Genomic DNA, 12741 nt, shown 5'->3' with positions numbered 1-12741 from the left:
CAGCCTCTCTGCTGTACCCCTTTGCCCGCCTAACCAGTAGTATGAGGGGATACCCTGCTGCCTCAGGCCCAGCCTCAGAAAATGCTCACTTTGGCCATTAGCGATTCCAAGGGGCTTCTTGACCCCTGAGGTGGATCCCATTGGCAGAGGAGCTACTGTGTACCCAGAGGACTGGAGCGCCTGGCTGCCTCAGGGGTCTGTGCCCACCTTGCTCTACTTATGGCCTGGCAGTGTGGTTGGCCTGGCCTGGACCATGGAGTCTGGGGGACCTGGGAGGCGTCGTAGCCAAACCCCTCATGGCGAGGATTGCCAGTATGCCTTGTAGCTTGAAAGGGAAGTTGAGGCCCAGGACCTGACCAGAGATTTGTTGGCTCCCTTCTTCAAGCCTGGAGGAGCTGGAGAAGGGCCTTTCCTGTGCCCTAGGTCCCCTGTAGTGGAGGCCCCCCCTCTGGCCCCTCTGCTGGGCCCCTCAGCCCTCCTCCCCACCTCCCTATGCCATCTGGTGAGTTAACAGTGTCTCAGGACCTTGGGCAATTCAAGAAAGGCCAAAGTGGGTTCCTGCCCTGGAGGAGCCCCCAGCCTAATGGGTATGTGCAGATGGCTCTGTACAGATAAGCCATGTGCCAGCTCCAGAGGGAATTGTGGGAGGTGGCATTTTGGCAGGAGCTTGAAGTGGGGGCCCACCCTGGTCAAGGCTCCTGGACTCTGACTCGTCCTCAGTCTCTGCCCCTTCTGGTGCCACCCCACCCGATCTGAAGGCATAGACCCTGGTTAGGTCATGAGCACCCAAGTTCACAGGTAAAGTGGTCCTCCTCCTCTTCCTCCGGAAAGGCCTCCCAACCAGCCTGGATCTGACCTGGTCCCCGCACTCCAAGCCACCCAGGGGTTTTCTCATTTCTGGATCAGTTCTGTCCAGATACTTAGCCAGCCCCTCGTTGTGCCCCCAAACAGCCGTGTGAATGAGTACATAAGAGGGGTTGTGTGCTGTGCACCCCCCAGCCTGATGTGGTGGCAGCGGGCTTTAATCTGAATGGGGGGGCCAGCTCTGTTCCCTTTTTGAAGCAGCCCTTCAGAGCTCCCCCCACCCATGCCCCTGGGTTTGATCCCTCTGGAAGGCATGGCAGGGACAATGAGAACATCTCCCTGACTCCCCTATCCTGTCTGGTGGACTAGAAAGAATTCTGGACTGGGACCAAGGACTGGGGTTCAAGTCCCACTTCTGATGTCAGCTGTGGGACCTTGGATTAGTCAGTTTACCCTTGTGGGCTCTTGAATATGTACCTGGTTTTGCCCTGGTTATTATGAGGGATGTCAGAGGAGGATTCTTGTGGATGGGGTCCATATGTGAGTGTACCCAGGCCAGAGGAAGGAGAAGGATGTTAGGGTTTATTATCAAGAGACCTGGATTCAAATCCTATATTGTCACTTCTCCACATAAAATCTTGGACCAATCTCCTCTCTCATGGGGCCTCAGTTTCCTTCTCTGTAAGTCCAGTATGGGAGAGGAGATGATCCCAGGCCTGGTGTCAAGGGAGGGCCGGAGGAAAACAGTGGTAGGCAGGATGGCATGGCACTCCCTCTCCTTGGACTCAGGCCATCTGACCTCTCCACGCGTCCTGGACTGGGGGTGGGGCCATGAGTCAGCCAGGCCCGGCGCTTCTGCTGGCTCTGGAAGGATCTTGGTGATGGAATCATTGGGAGGGGCCAGAATGGTGCCAACTTTGTGGGGAGCCAGGCCAACAGCAGCCCCTTGAAACAACATGTTTCCGAGGCCACTGGGATCCCAAAGTCATAGTCTCTGAATTAGGAGCACCCCCAAAACATGACCTCCCCTCTCCACTTCCTCTGATCAAAGAAGGAGCAGGAGAAGGCCTCCTCCAGCCCCTCCTTTTCCCCTTTGCACATTGGATCTAAAGGTTGAGGGTCTCTGGGGGCATCCACTGCCAGGCTATAAGCTGAGATTTAGGGTCATCTATGCCCAGCTTTGAAGGAGTGAGACTGAGACCAGCCAGACAGCAGTGAGAGTCAGAGAGAGAGAGAGAGACCTGGGGGACTGGGGAAGGGGCTCAGACCCTGGCCCTGCTCTCAGGCTTTCACCTCCCTCATTAGATGTAGGGATATGAAAAGAGAAGCTTCCCAGAAGTTCCGAAGTCTTGGGATCTTTCTGGACACAGATGCAGATCAAGAGTTTGGGTGCCAGGGACCTGCCCTGCCCATACTGAGGCCCTTTGATCTTCTCATTGGTGCCTTTGTGGGCACAGCTATGTCTGTCAGGAGGGATGGATGCCTCCACAAGTATCTGGCTTCCTGCCAGTACCAGGGTCACTGGTAGAGACAGGCCAAAGCACCCCTGCCCGCAGGCATCCCAGAAGAGGCAGGCCCTGTCAACCTCAGGGGACTATGGAGGGTCTGACCGGGTTGGGGGGGGGGGGCATGCCTGGCCTAGGGAGGCTGTGGAGGGTCTGGCCTGGGCCAGGGGGACTAGGGACAGGGCCTGGCCTGGCCCTGGGGGTGCTGTGGGGGCCCAGCCAAACTGCTGCCAGTGAATACTTGACAAAGCGGCCAGGAGCTCTTGGCTGCTGTTTTGCTAACTCTTTCATCAATGCTGCCGTTGAGCCACATCAGAGTATCGACCGTGGAATCAGTGCTCTCGGCTCCAATAAGTGCTGACGCCGTCGGTCTGGAAGTCTTCCTTTCTCGGGGATGTGGGGGGGGGGGGCGTCCCAGGGGCTCCTGGGCAGCCAGCAGACTTGGTGTGGGCTCTCCGAGACCTTGACCATTCCCTCCACCCAATGCCCACCCCGGGGAAGGGAGTGCAGTATAGAGAACTGATTTACCAGGATGCTCCTGGTGGGAAACCATTGTGTGTGGGGGGGGGGGTTGTTGGGAGAGCCTTGGTATGGAGGTCAGGGCTTCCTTCAGTTTTGAATTGGGCTTTAAAGCATGGGGAGGAGTTGAGGTATGGGGATGGTCTGGGGGCACATTCAGGTTATCAGGAAGGATTAGAGGAGATGAGGCAGGGGGCCCTCAGAGAGGCCTAGGCTCAGGTCAGGGAGGCTTTTTTGTGCTAGCCCTTGGGTGTGGGCTCAAAGACAAAGAAGAAGCAACAGGTGTAACCGAGAGTGGGCAAGGGGAAACGGGGTGACCTGAGGTTGGAGCCAACTGGAGATGGGCACACAGTCCAGTGAGGGTCACCCAGAGCTCTGGGACCACAGTGGGATTGGAGGCAGCTGGCTTGGCTAGCCTGGGGACACCGGCCCCACTGGACCCCTCCTCCCTATCCTCTGGAGCTCCAGGGGACTCCAGAGGGGCTTTTGATGGAGAAGGGAAGGTGGAACTGGCACACGTTGGGTCAGATTTCTGGTTCACTCCCCTTCCCTGCTTTTCCAGGAAGCCTTCCTTGGAACTCTAGCCCTGCTGCGGAGCCAGGTCGAGGTCCTCTCCAGCAACTAACCCCAGACTGAGCTCCACAAGGGCAGGGTCCTGCCCCCTTACCCTCACTGGGTGCATGCTCACAGACACCTCTGCTCTTTGTCCCTACAGAGGATCAGCTACCACATGGCTTCCCCACCATTGACATGGGGCCCCAGCTGAAGGTGGTGGAGAAGGCCAGGACAGCCACTATGCTGTGTGCTGCAGGGGGGAACCCTGACCCCGAGATCTCCTGGTTCAAGGACTTTTTGCCCGTGGACCCAGCGGCCAGCAATGGACGCATCAAGCAGCTCCGCTCAGGTACGTGTCCCCAGGGCCACCTCAAAGTGGGCTCCCTGCTCAGACCCCCAGTGCCAACCTCCTCCCCACCTTCACCTTCCTCCTGGGTGGTTACCCATCCCAGAAAGGACAGTGACAGTCTGGAGGAGAGGTCTGCAGTCTGGAAGGGGCCCAGCCCCACCCAACTCCTACAGCCAGAGTGGGACCCAAGACCATGTGGCGTCCACCCCTCCAGGGGTCATGCGAGGGCTTTGTTTCTGAGAACATACATTGGCTGCTAATTCTCTCCACCATCTGGGACCCCAGTGCCCCATTCTCCTTTGCTGGACCGAGTCATATCTGCTCCTTTGTGATCCTGTGAGCTCAGTGGAGGAATGAGGAGGGGCATGGCTTGCCACAAAAAGGGCTTGGAGTCCCAGCGGTGTATTGGGTCAGAGAAAGTGTGGAGTAGCATCAGAGCCCTCCCCCATACCAGTGACTCCTCACCTGGACCAGGAGGCCCCTCTGCAGTTCTGGGTGGTGAGGTCCAGAGAAGCAGTGCAGTGCCCCCACTTACAGAAGCAGACCAGAAGCAGCATGGATGGCCCTGCGGGACCAGGCTAAACCAAGGAAGGAGCAACATCAGCCAAAGGGAGGGGATAGATGTCCAAGATTGCCCCTGCAAGGGGCTGAAGGCCCTTCGTGCTCCTCCAGGCCCCCTCACAGACCATTGCTGCTGCCACTTGTATCCAAGAGGAAGTGAGATGAAGGGCTGTGGAGGAGGGGTCTCACTAGGCCCCACTATCCTGCTGATTGGCCTCTTTCCCCACCTCCAAAGTGTCTGGGATGTGGGGACTCAAACACCCTCACAGCCAGTGGTATCTCTGACCACCCTGGCCCTGAGGACATTCCCATCATTTGGGGAGTTCCAACCCCATGACAGGGGCGCTGACCAGCACGCTGAACCTCTGGAGACACCCCTCCACAGGGAGCAGGGGTCACTTGGTCTCTCCATCCTGAAAAGGGGACCAGAAGAGGGCACGTACTTTCCCTACCTCCATGGTGGGAGGCAGACCAGGCCGCTGAGACCACTGGAGGGGGGAGGAGACCAGCTGGGACCACGCGCCAGCCGTTGTCTGGGCCGCAGGGAAGAAATCCACTCATTTAATTTAATTAAAACTCAACAAGATGGAGGCAGCTGTAATGCAGTTAATTAAGGCACCCACAATAAAGCCCATGCATGTGGAGGTTTCTGCACATCGCTTGGGTTTGCGCCTTCTGCCCAACCATGCTGTGCTGATTGTGGGAAGGCCCCTCATCCAGACTCCCCACTACCAGCCCCCTCCCCCTGGACCAGCTCTCCTGGAGAAAGCTGTTCCCGCCATCCTGCCCACCTCGGCCTCATTGCCATGTCCCATTCTGCCCACTAAGGCCAAGCGGATGAAGGCTTAGCCACCCTCCGCAGGATGACCTAAAGATCCTCGGATCCAGCTGACCAGGTCCCTGAGCCTTCTCTCCCTTCCCCAGCCCAGCCACCCTCCTCTAGGTCTGGTCTAAACCACGGGGCTCTGGGCTGCCTCCACTCTTCCCAGTGGGGTCTGACTTTGCTGCAGTTGGTGAACCTGGGCCACCAGCTGAAATTTTGGGTTCCACTGGCACAGGGTCGAGGCTGTCCTCCTTCCCTGGTCTACCTGACTGTCTGAGACCTGGAGGGCTTTAGGAGCCCCCAGGGCAAGCTGTCTGGAGGGGGCTGGGGCAAGCCCTGGCTCCTGACTTGCCCCTTAGAAGCAAAGCAGAAAAGTGGCTGTGGCTATTCACCAGACCTTGCCTGAAGTCACCCTGGGATCCAGTGTCCAGCCAGGATTCAGACCCGGCCTCCTTGCCGCACCACCCTGCCTCTGCCACACATCCAGATCCCTGGAATGTTCAGATTCTGAAGAGCCCTCTGGAGCATGTGGCGAGAACCCATCTGACCCTGTATAGAAGTGACCAGCCAGCCAGCATTTGGAGACCTTCCATGATGGAGAGCTCACTACCTTACAGGACAGCCCAGGCTTTTGTGGAATAATTTGCATTGTTGGGAAGTGATTTTTTGCAGCCTCAATTGATCTCCGATGCAGCCCCCTCCCCAAGTGGTTGGACCCTTCTGTCACCTGTGTCTCTCCTTTGGAGACTGTTGTCTGTCTTTGCCCTATTGCAGGCCAGGTGGCCCCAGAGGGCCCCCAGGTCAGCCACGGTCGCTGGCCTTGCTTCCATGTTCAGTGGGATCTAGTCTGCAGACTCTGCAGTGGGTGCTTCTTTTGGTGACACCCCTCCCCTCAGTCCAGCCAGGGCTTACCTGAGCTCTCAGGAGTGAGGGGATCCCAAGAAGAGTCCCCAGGACACACCCAGTCCTAGGACAGGGATCCCTGATGTCCTGGGATCCGGGGCAGCACTCCCAGCAAGAGTCAGGGACTTGACGTGGGCCACATGGCCACTAGTGAAGCAGCCTCAGCTGACACCTGGTTCTGTTCCCTTCTGCATCCCCACTCCCATCCCCCTGGGGTGCATTTTATACAGCTTGTTAAAAAGGGGAAACCCTCCAAACAATCTCTAAAGGGATTTAGACTGGTAGCTCCTGTGAGCCAGCCACTCTTAGTCTTCTAGCGTTCACCCGCCCCTCTGGGGAGCAGGGCACCCTCGGACTTGGGGTGGAGCCCCATTCCAACATTCTCTGAGGGCTCCTAGCAGGGCCTCCCCTCCCCTCTTTTCTTCCTCCCGCTGTTTTTGTCTGCCGTTGCCGTGTCTGAGGTGTGGTCATTTATGGGGAAAGGCTGAGCAGGAAATGGTCAGTTCTGGTGAGAGGGAGGAAGGTTGAGTCCTTGCAGACCCTCCTGGCCAGGGGCCCCTCCTCCTCCCCCTCCCCATGCCCAGGCCATCTATCTCATTTCAACCCCCTCTCCCTTTTGTCCACTCACCTTTCTGAGTGGCCGGGGCTCCTGCCTCACTGACCCTGGTTCCTTTCTGTACTAACACTTCTCTCTGATCTTATTTGCATCCACATAACCTGGCCAGGGGGCTCACCGATCAGAGGTAAGAGTGCGGACTGTGGCCTTGTGCCACGCCACGCCATGCCACGCCCCCACGCCACACCGCCTGTATGTCACTCCATTACTGTCCACCCTCATCACCGGTGCCTGCTCCAGCCCCGGGTCTACACTCACTCACCCATTTGTGTTAATTCTTTCTGCCTCGTATTTCCTGTGGACTCCTCTCCACCCCCCACCCCCCCCAGTCAGTAGAATCCAGTGAGGGGGCAGAGGATCTGAGCTGGTAGCTCTGACGGCTGGGCCTCCCAGGCTAGCCCAGCCTGCGTCCCAGGGAGGCAGCCTGACCAGTCTTAGTGCCCCACATGCAGATGAGGAAACCCGAAGGGCCTAGAAGCTGCCTAGGGTCCCCTGCCCCGATGACTCCCTGGTCCTGACCTGGGCCAGGTCCAGTGGGCTCTGTTTGGCCTTCCCTCAGGACCCCCCCCCCCCCAGCCTGTGGCTGGCTTTCTTCTGTTCCTCAGCTCCAAGGCCTTCCCTCTGTTCCCCCCCCCCTGCCCCAGTGTAGGCCCTCTCCCCAAGCCCTACCACTGGAGACCCTGACCCCAGTCTAGCAGAGCATGCCTGGCCCTAGCCCTCTCCCCACTCCCCCTATAGTGAGCACCACATTTGGGTCTGGGTTTGTCTGCCAAGAGACAAAGAGTCTAGGGCCTGGCCTGTTGGGGGCTGGGGTCATGGCCCCCAGGTCAAGTGTCTACACTTCTCATCTCAGCTCAGCTGTCCCCATCCCACTCCCCCACCTGAAACACCACATTTCTGTCCCACAGCTCATTGTCCATGTCATGGGGAGGGGGGGGAGGTGTTGGGACACTGGGGCTGGCCTGAGCCCAGGCCTCCCCAGCTTGCTGTCCCCCTGAGCGCCTCTGGTACGGTAAGTCAGCCAGGGTCCTGGCAGGAGGAGAGAAGGCTGCCAGCTCAGGACCCTCAGGCTGAAGCAAGGATCCCAGTGAATGATGGCCTTGTTGGGGGGGGGAGGGGAGGGGACTGGTGGGAGAGCTGCAGAGGCGAGGCCTTGCCCCTGCTCCCCCAAGGGCCCCTGGCTGCCACCTCCTGCAGCCTCTCAGTCCTGGGGACCCCAGAGTCCTTCCTCCGGGACCTAGGCGTGGACTCCAGAGTCCATGCCTCAATGCCTCTTTTCCCCCTCCTGCCAGCTCTGGACCTTTGGACCCCTACTCCCGGGCCAGAGCCCAGGGCTGCACCACATCAGCAGGCAAGGAGTCAGGGTCCTGGGCAGTCTGGTCAGAGGGGGAGGAGGGGAGGGCAGAGGCAGAAAGGGAGGGGGGGCAAACATTAACTGCACACTGGCTCTGCGCTCAGTCTCGCCTCTGTGAGGCCATTTTACAGTTGGGGAAACTGAGGTTGAAAGACTTGTCCAGGGTCACACAGCTGGGGAGTAGCTGCTGAACTTAAACTCCAGGCTCAGTGCTCTACTCTGTGGTGTCTCTCGCAGCCCCTGCTCTGTCTGGGGTCCCTGAAGCCCTCGGGCTGATCTTGGGCCTCATTCTGCGGATTCCTCATCACAACCCCCAGGGCAAGGGCACCCCAAGGTCTAGCTTTGCTTTCCTCCTTTGGCATTCTCATTAACTTGCCCCATGGGAAGGCCTCCCCTGCTCTAGATGTCCAGCCCCTCCCAGGGACCCTGCTCCTGCCAGTTATCTTGCTTATTCTGCTTCCTCTCCAGTGTCTCCTCTGCCTCATTGTTCCCTTAAGGGTTTTTCTGGGTCTTCTGTCGCCTCTTATGCCCACTCTGCCTGGGCCCCTCCAAAGTTTCTCCCGCCTGCCCCTTGCTCCTGCCCGACATCTCCCCACCAGACGGTGCAGTGGCTCCCTGCTCTTGGGTGCAGGCTGTCCTTTCTGTGCTCTGGTACTGCTGCCTAGGAGGATGTCACTCTTGTGTTGTGCTTAAGTCTTCAGTTGCTCCCTATTGCCAAGGGTCAAGGGCCCAATCTCCCGTCTGCCCTTGCTCTGGCTGCTCCTTCTGCCTGGGGTACCCTCCATTCCTGACTGGTGGTCTTGCCCATCCTCCAAAACCACGGGACTCCCGGATTTCTGAGTTGGCACCCCACTGCTTTGGGGAAGCTTCTTGATGTCAAAGCATCCTTATGATGGGAAGGTCTGGGGCTATGGTGTGGACTAGCCAGGCACATGGTGGTGCCCTGAGTGCCCCTCGTGTGCAACTTTGCCCTGGCCCTTTCAGTCTACATCAGCCACACCTGGAGAATACCTTTGGGCAGGGCCTGGGAGACAGCCGACAGAGGCCAGAGGCAGCCCAGACCCCGCCTCCAGGGCTCTGCCTTAGCTGGGTTCCCCCATTCCCAGCCTCCTCTCCGAGGTGGAGGAAGTGTTGACCTCTCTGTCCTCTCCTCTCCTCACTCCTTGGCTTGAATCCGTAGTCATTTCTTCAGCCTCCAAAGTTCACCATGTTTCAGCCTAGTTCCAGTGGCAGAAGATACAAAGGAGGGGAGAGCGCCAGACCTGCCTCTGGGAGCTCCCAGTCTGGGGTGGGGGGGCTCTCACCAACCAGCCCACCTTGGTTGCTGGTGAGGACCAATCCCCAGTATGCTTCGTACCATTTGTTCCCCAGCGGGTTCGCTTCTGCTGCCCAGGCGGCTGGTCCACCATCCCAGCATCTTCAGGAGGACCCCCTCCCTGGATCCCAAGCTCCTCCCTATCTGCCCCTTGTGTCCCAGGGCTATTACTGGCAGTGGAGAAGAGGTTGGGGCAGGATATGGGGATGGGGGGCACTGGGGCCTGGAGGAGGAAGATGAAACATCAGGTGGGGCACCCGGGCATGGTGACCCCAGCCCCCCAGATGATTGTGGAGGAAGGCATCCCCTCGAATGGCTGAACAAGAGGTTCTGTGTGTTTGTGAGGGAATGCTATTGGGTTATAAGAAACGACCAGCAGGATGCTCTCAGAAGAATCCAGAAGACTCAGGCCTAGCCAAATGAGCAGAACCAGGGCAGAGTCGCCCCCAGAACAGTCATATTGCACTGGCAGTGGACCCCAAGTGCTGCTGTCCTGAGCAGTCCACGGTCCTGGGCCATCTGAAAGAAGACGGCATGCTTCACCTTTGTTTTTCTTGGGATTGTTTTCATTTGGTCAGTCTTCCTTTACTGCAAGACCAATGGAGAAATAGGACTTTGATGGTTCACCTCAGTGAGGGGGAGGGAAGGGGAAGAACTTGGAACTCCGTTTTAGAAGTGAATGAAAGGAAAATGGTTTTTATTTGTAACTGGTGGGAAATAAAGTTCTAAAGTAAAATTTTAAAAAAGAAAGGCATTCTGGAGGCCAGCAGGGTGGCCTGGGCCAGAGCAGAGCTGAAGTTTAGGGCGACTGGCCCTGACAAAACTAAACCAGGATGGTGGACGGGTTCCAGGTCCTAAGGGTTCTGAAGGGGAAAAAAGTGAGGAGGACCCCACACAAGGTCCAGGAAGCAGGCCCAGAGGATCCCAAGAGAGGAACCGCTGCTCCAAGCCAGCCAGAATCCCTGGAACCCCCTTTGCCTGTGCACCCAGTCTCCTTGGGCATCGTTGAAGCATCCAGGAAACTGCCAGCACCAGAGAGGCAGGAAGACCGCACCAGCGTGGAAGATGCCCAGGACTCTTAAAAAGCTCTTGTAGGGTGTGGTCTGCTAAGTGGGGGGATGGACTTGACCCCAGGAGTCAGCCAGGTGGCATGTCTTGCCCACCTGGCCCCTGGCAGTAGCTTGAGGCTTGATATTGTCCTCACCTTCAGCTGTCCCAGAGGGGTGCAGACCTCCCTGGGAGGTGGGAAGCTCCCTGGTGCTGGGGTCTTCAAGCAGAGGCATCTTTGTGTATATGTGTGTGAGGGGCGCTCACGTGGCTCCACTGTTCTGGACTACCTCTGTGTTCTCTTCATCCTCGGCAATGCTTCCTTCTCCCTCCTCCTCCTCTCTTGGGGCCAGCTGACCTGCCACCTCTCACAGTCCTTTCCCTCCCTGTGATGTGAGCAGAAGGTCTCTGACTGGGGGGGGTCCTCACAGCCTCAGGGCTGGTGTTTTGGGGAAGGAGTGGCCAAGCCCTGTGCTTTGGAGGCACAGGGTGGATGTAGGAGCCAGACCATCATCTTTATTTCATGAGAGCATGGGATCCAGTCCATTTCTCCCCCTCTAGCCCTGCCCTTCCCTTCCCAGGAGACCCAGGCTCAGGCTGGAGCCTCCATTTGGCCTCCTGAATTATGTAGGGGGTCGTGGTCGAAGCCCATTAGTGCTGCCGAGGTCCTCGAGGGGGGCTGGAGGAGCAGGGGCCTAGGGGAAGGACTGGGGCCTGGTCTTCCCCGCCCCCCCCCCCACCAAGGGGCAGGGTTCTCAGCCAGCCCCTGCACTCAGGATACATGCTGGCCCTCAGAGTCAGCAGTCACCCCCAGACCCTTGTACTGATGTGGGGCTTAAGGCTCAAGAGCAGAAGGGCTGCCCAACTAGTTAGGTCAGAGGTAGGATTGAAGCTCCCTCCTGCCATCTCAGGGGAGCCTGCCCCAGGGCCTCAGCTCTGTGGCTGGCCATACCTGGGCCTCTCCGGCAGTGCCCCCAGTCCTGACCTGGGTGACCCTCACCCTCTGGCTATGTCTCTTCTCTACACACAGGAGCCCTGCAGATTGAGAACAGTGAGGAGTCAGACCAGGGCAAGTACGAGTGTGTGGCAACCAACTCGGCAGGCACACGCTATTCAGCCCCTGCGAATCTCTACGTGAGAGGTAAGGAGCCCTCGTGCGTCTCCTGGTCCTGTTGTCTGGCTCCCCCAGGGAGAACTTTGCTGGCACCGTGCTCCCTGGCCCAGACCCTTCTTGCAGCCTAAACAGGACTGGAGAGATGGTCCTGGGGCTGGGGAGGAGTGCAGACCAGATGGGCCTCGGTGGGCATGACCCCACCCTGCTCATGACTGGGAGCAGCTAGCAGCTGGTGCAGAATGGTCATGGGCAGGTCTAGACAAGGCTGCTCCCCTTGGGTGTGGGGGAGCCAGCACTTGTGGCCACCCCCCCGACTACCCCTTGGTGGGATGCCCACCAGTGCCCACTCCCCAAAGGTTTTTTTTTTCTGGGAAACGTTTCCTCCTGCTTCCAGGCTGAGTCCACTGTGGACAAGGGGGCTCCTTTGCCAGGACCCCAAAATAGAGGCCCCCCAGGCCCTGGCCAGGCTGCTCCAGACAGGCTGTCCTCTTGGGCTGCTCCCTGTCTCCTGGCACTGTGGCCTCCTGCCCCAGCCACGCCCCATGGGTCTCCTCCTCCTGTTCTGTGATGCCCCCCTCATCCGACACGGGCCCCTCTTGTCTCCCTGGCCTTTGCCGCCTCTGGACCAGCCTCCGCTCAACCACCAAAGGAATTTTACTAGCACCTGGGCCCAGCCTCGCTCCCCTTCCTCAGTCAAGTCCCCAACTCCGCATCATTTGCAGGAGCGAGTCCACGATGCTCAGCTCGACATTCAGACCCTTTTCCTTGACCCATGTTACTGACTGTGGTGCGGCTCCCCTCTAGAGTGGGGGCTCCTGGTAGGACCTGTATCTGTTTGCCCTTGGTGTGCAGCCAGGGGTGGCAGAGCAACACCTTTGGGCTCAGCATCTGCTCGCGGATCCCGTGCTCTCTCACATATGCCTTCTTCCTCTTGTGGCTCACCACAGGCAGATGGTCACCCTCTCTGCTATGACCTTTCCTATAGAGACAAGCTCCCTGACCGCTGTCAGAGACCCTGGGGCACAGCATGAGGGGGGGAGGGGGAGCACTAGGCCTCTCTGGCCACAGGAAGAAGGCCATAAAAGTGACACCCAGAGGACTTCAGTTCTTTCCATGCCTGCCATGTCCCCACAAGTGGGCCTCCAGTCTCTGTGTGAGCACCCCCAAGGATGGGGAGCTTGCCACCTCAGCCCACTGCCCTCCGTCTTTGCAGCTCATCTATCTTGTTGCTCCCCAGCCCGTTTGGAGAGCTTCACTCCATCCCTGGAAGGGCCCA

At 58.5% G+C, this 12741-nt stretch overlaps 1 protein-coding gene across 6 annotated transcripts in view; it reads left to right on the top strand.

Annotated features, from left to right (window-relative positions):
• PTPRF (protein tyrosine phosphatase receptor type F) overlaps positions 1-12741 on the top strand; it is a 77127-nt gene that overhangs the window by 23402 nt on the left and 40984 nt on the right. For all 6 annotated transcript variants that reach the window (XM_074221638.1, XM_074221636.1, XM_074221634.1 and 3 more), the window contains exons 6-7: positions 3544-3732; positions 11382-11492. In XM_074221638.1, coding sequence (XP_074077739.1) covers positions 3544-3732; positions 11382-11492 — 300 coding nt within the window. The remainder of the gene's footprint in view (positions 1-3543; positions 3733-11381; positions 11493-12741) is intronic.

The sequence above is a fragment of the Macrotis lagotis genome, chromosome 2, assembly GCF_037893015.1.
Source record: "Macrotis lagotis isolate mMagLag1 chromosome 2, bilby.v1.9.chrom.fasta, whole genome shotgun sequence".
Classification (NCBI taxonomy): domain Eukaryota; kingdom Metazoa; phylum Chordata; class Mammalia; order Peramelemorphia; family Peramelidae; genus Macrotis; species Macrotis lagotis.
This window is presented reverse-complemented; position numbering and strand designations above follow the sequence as displayed.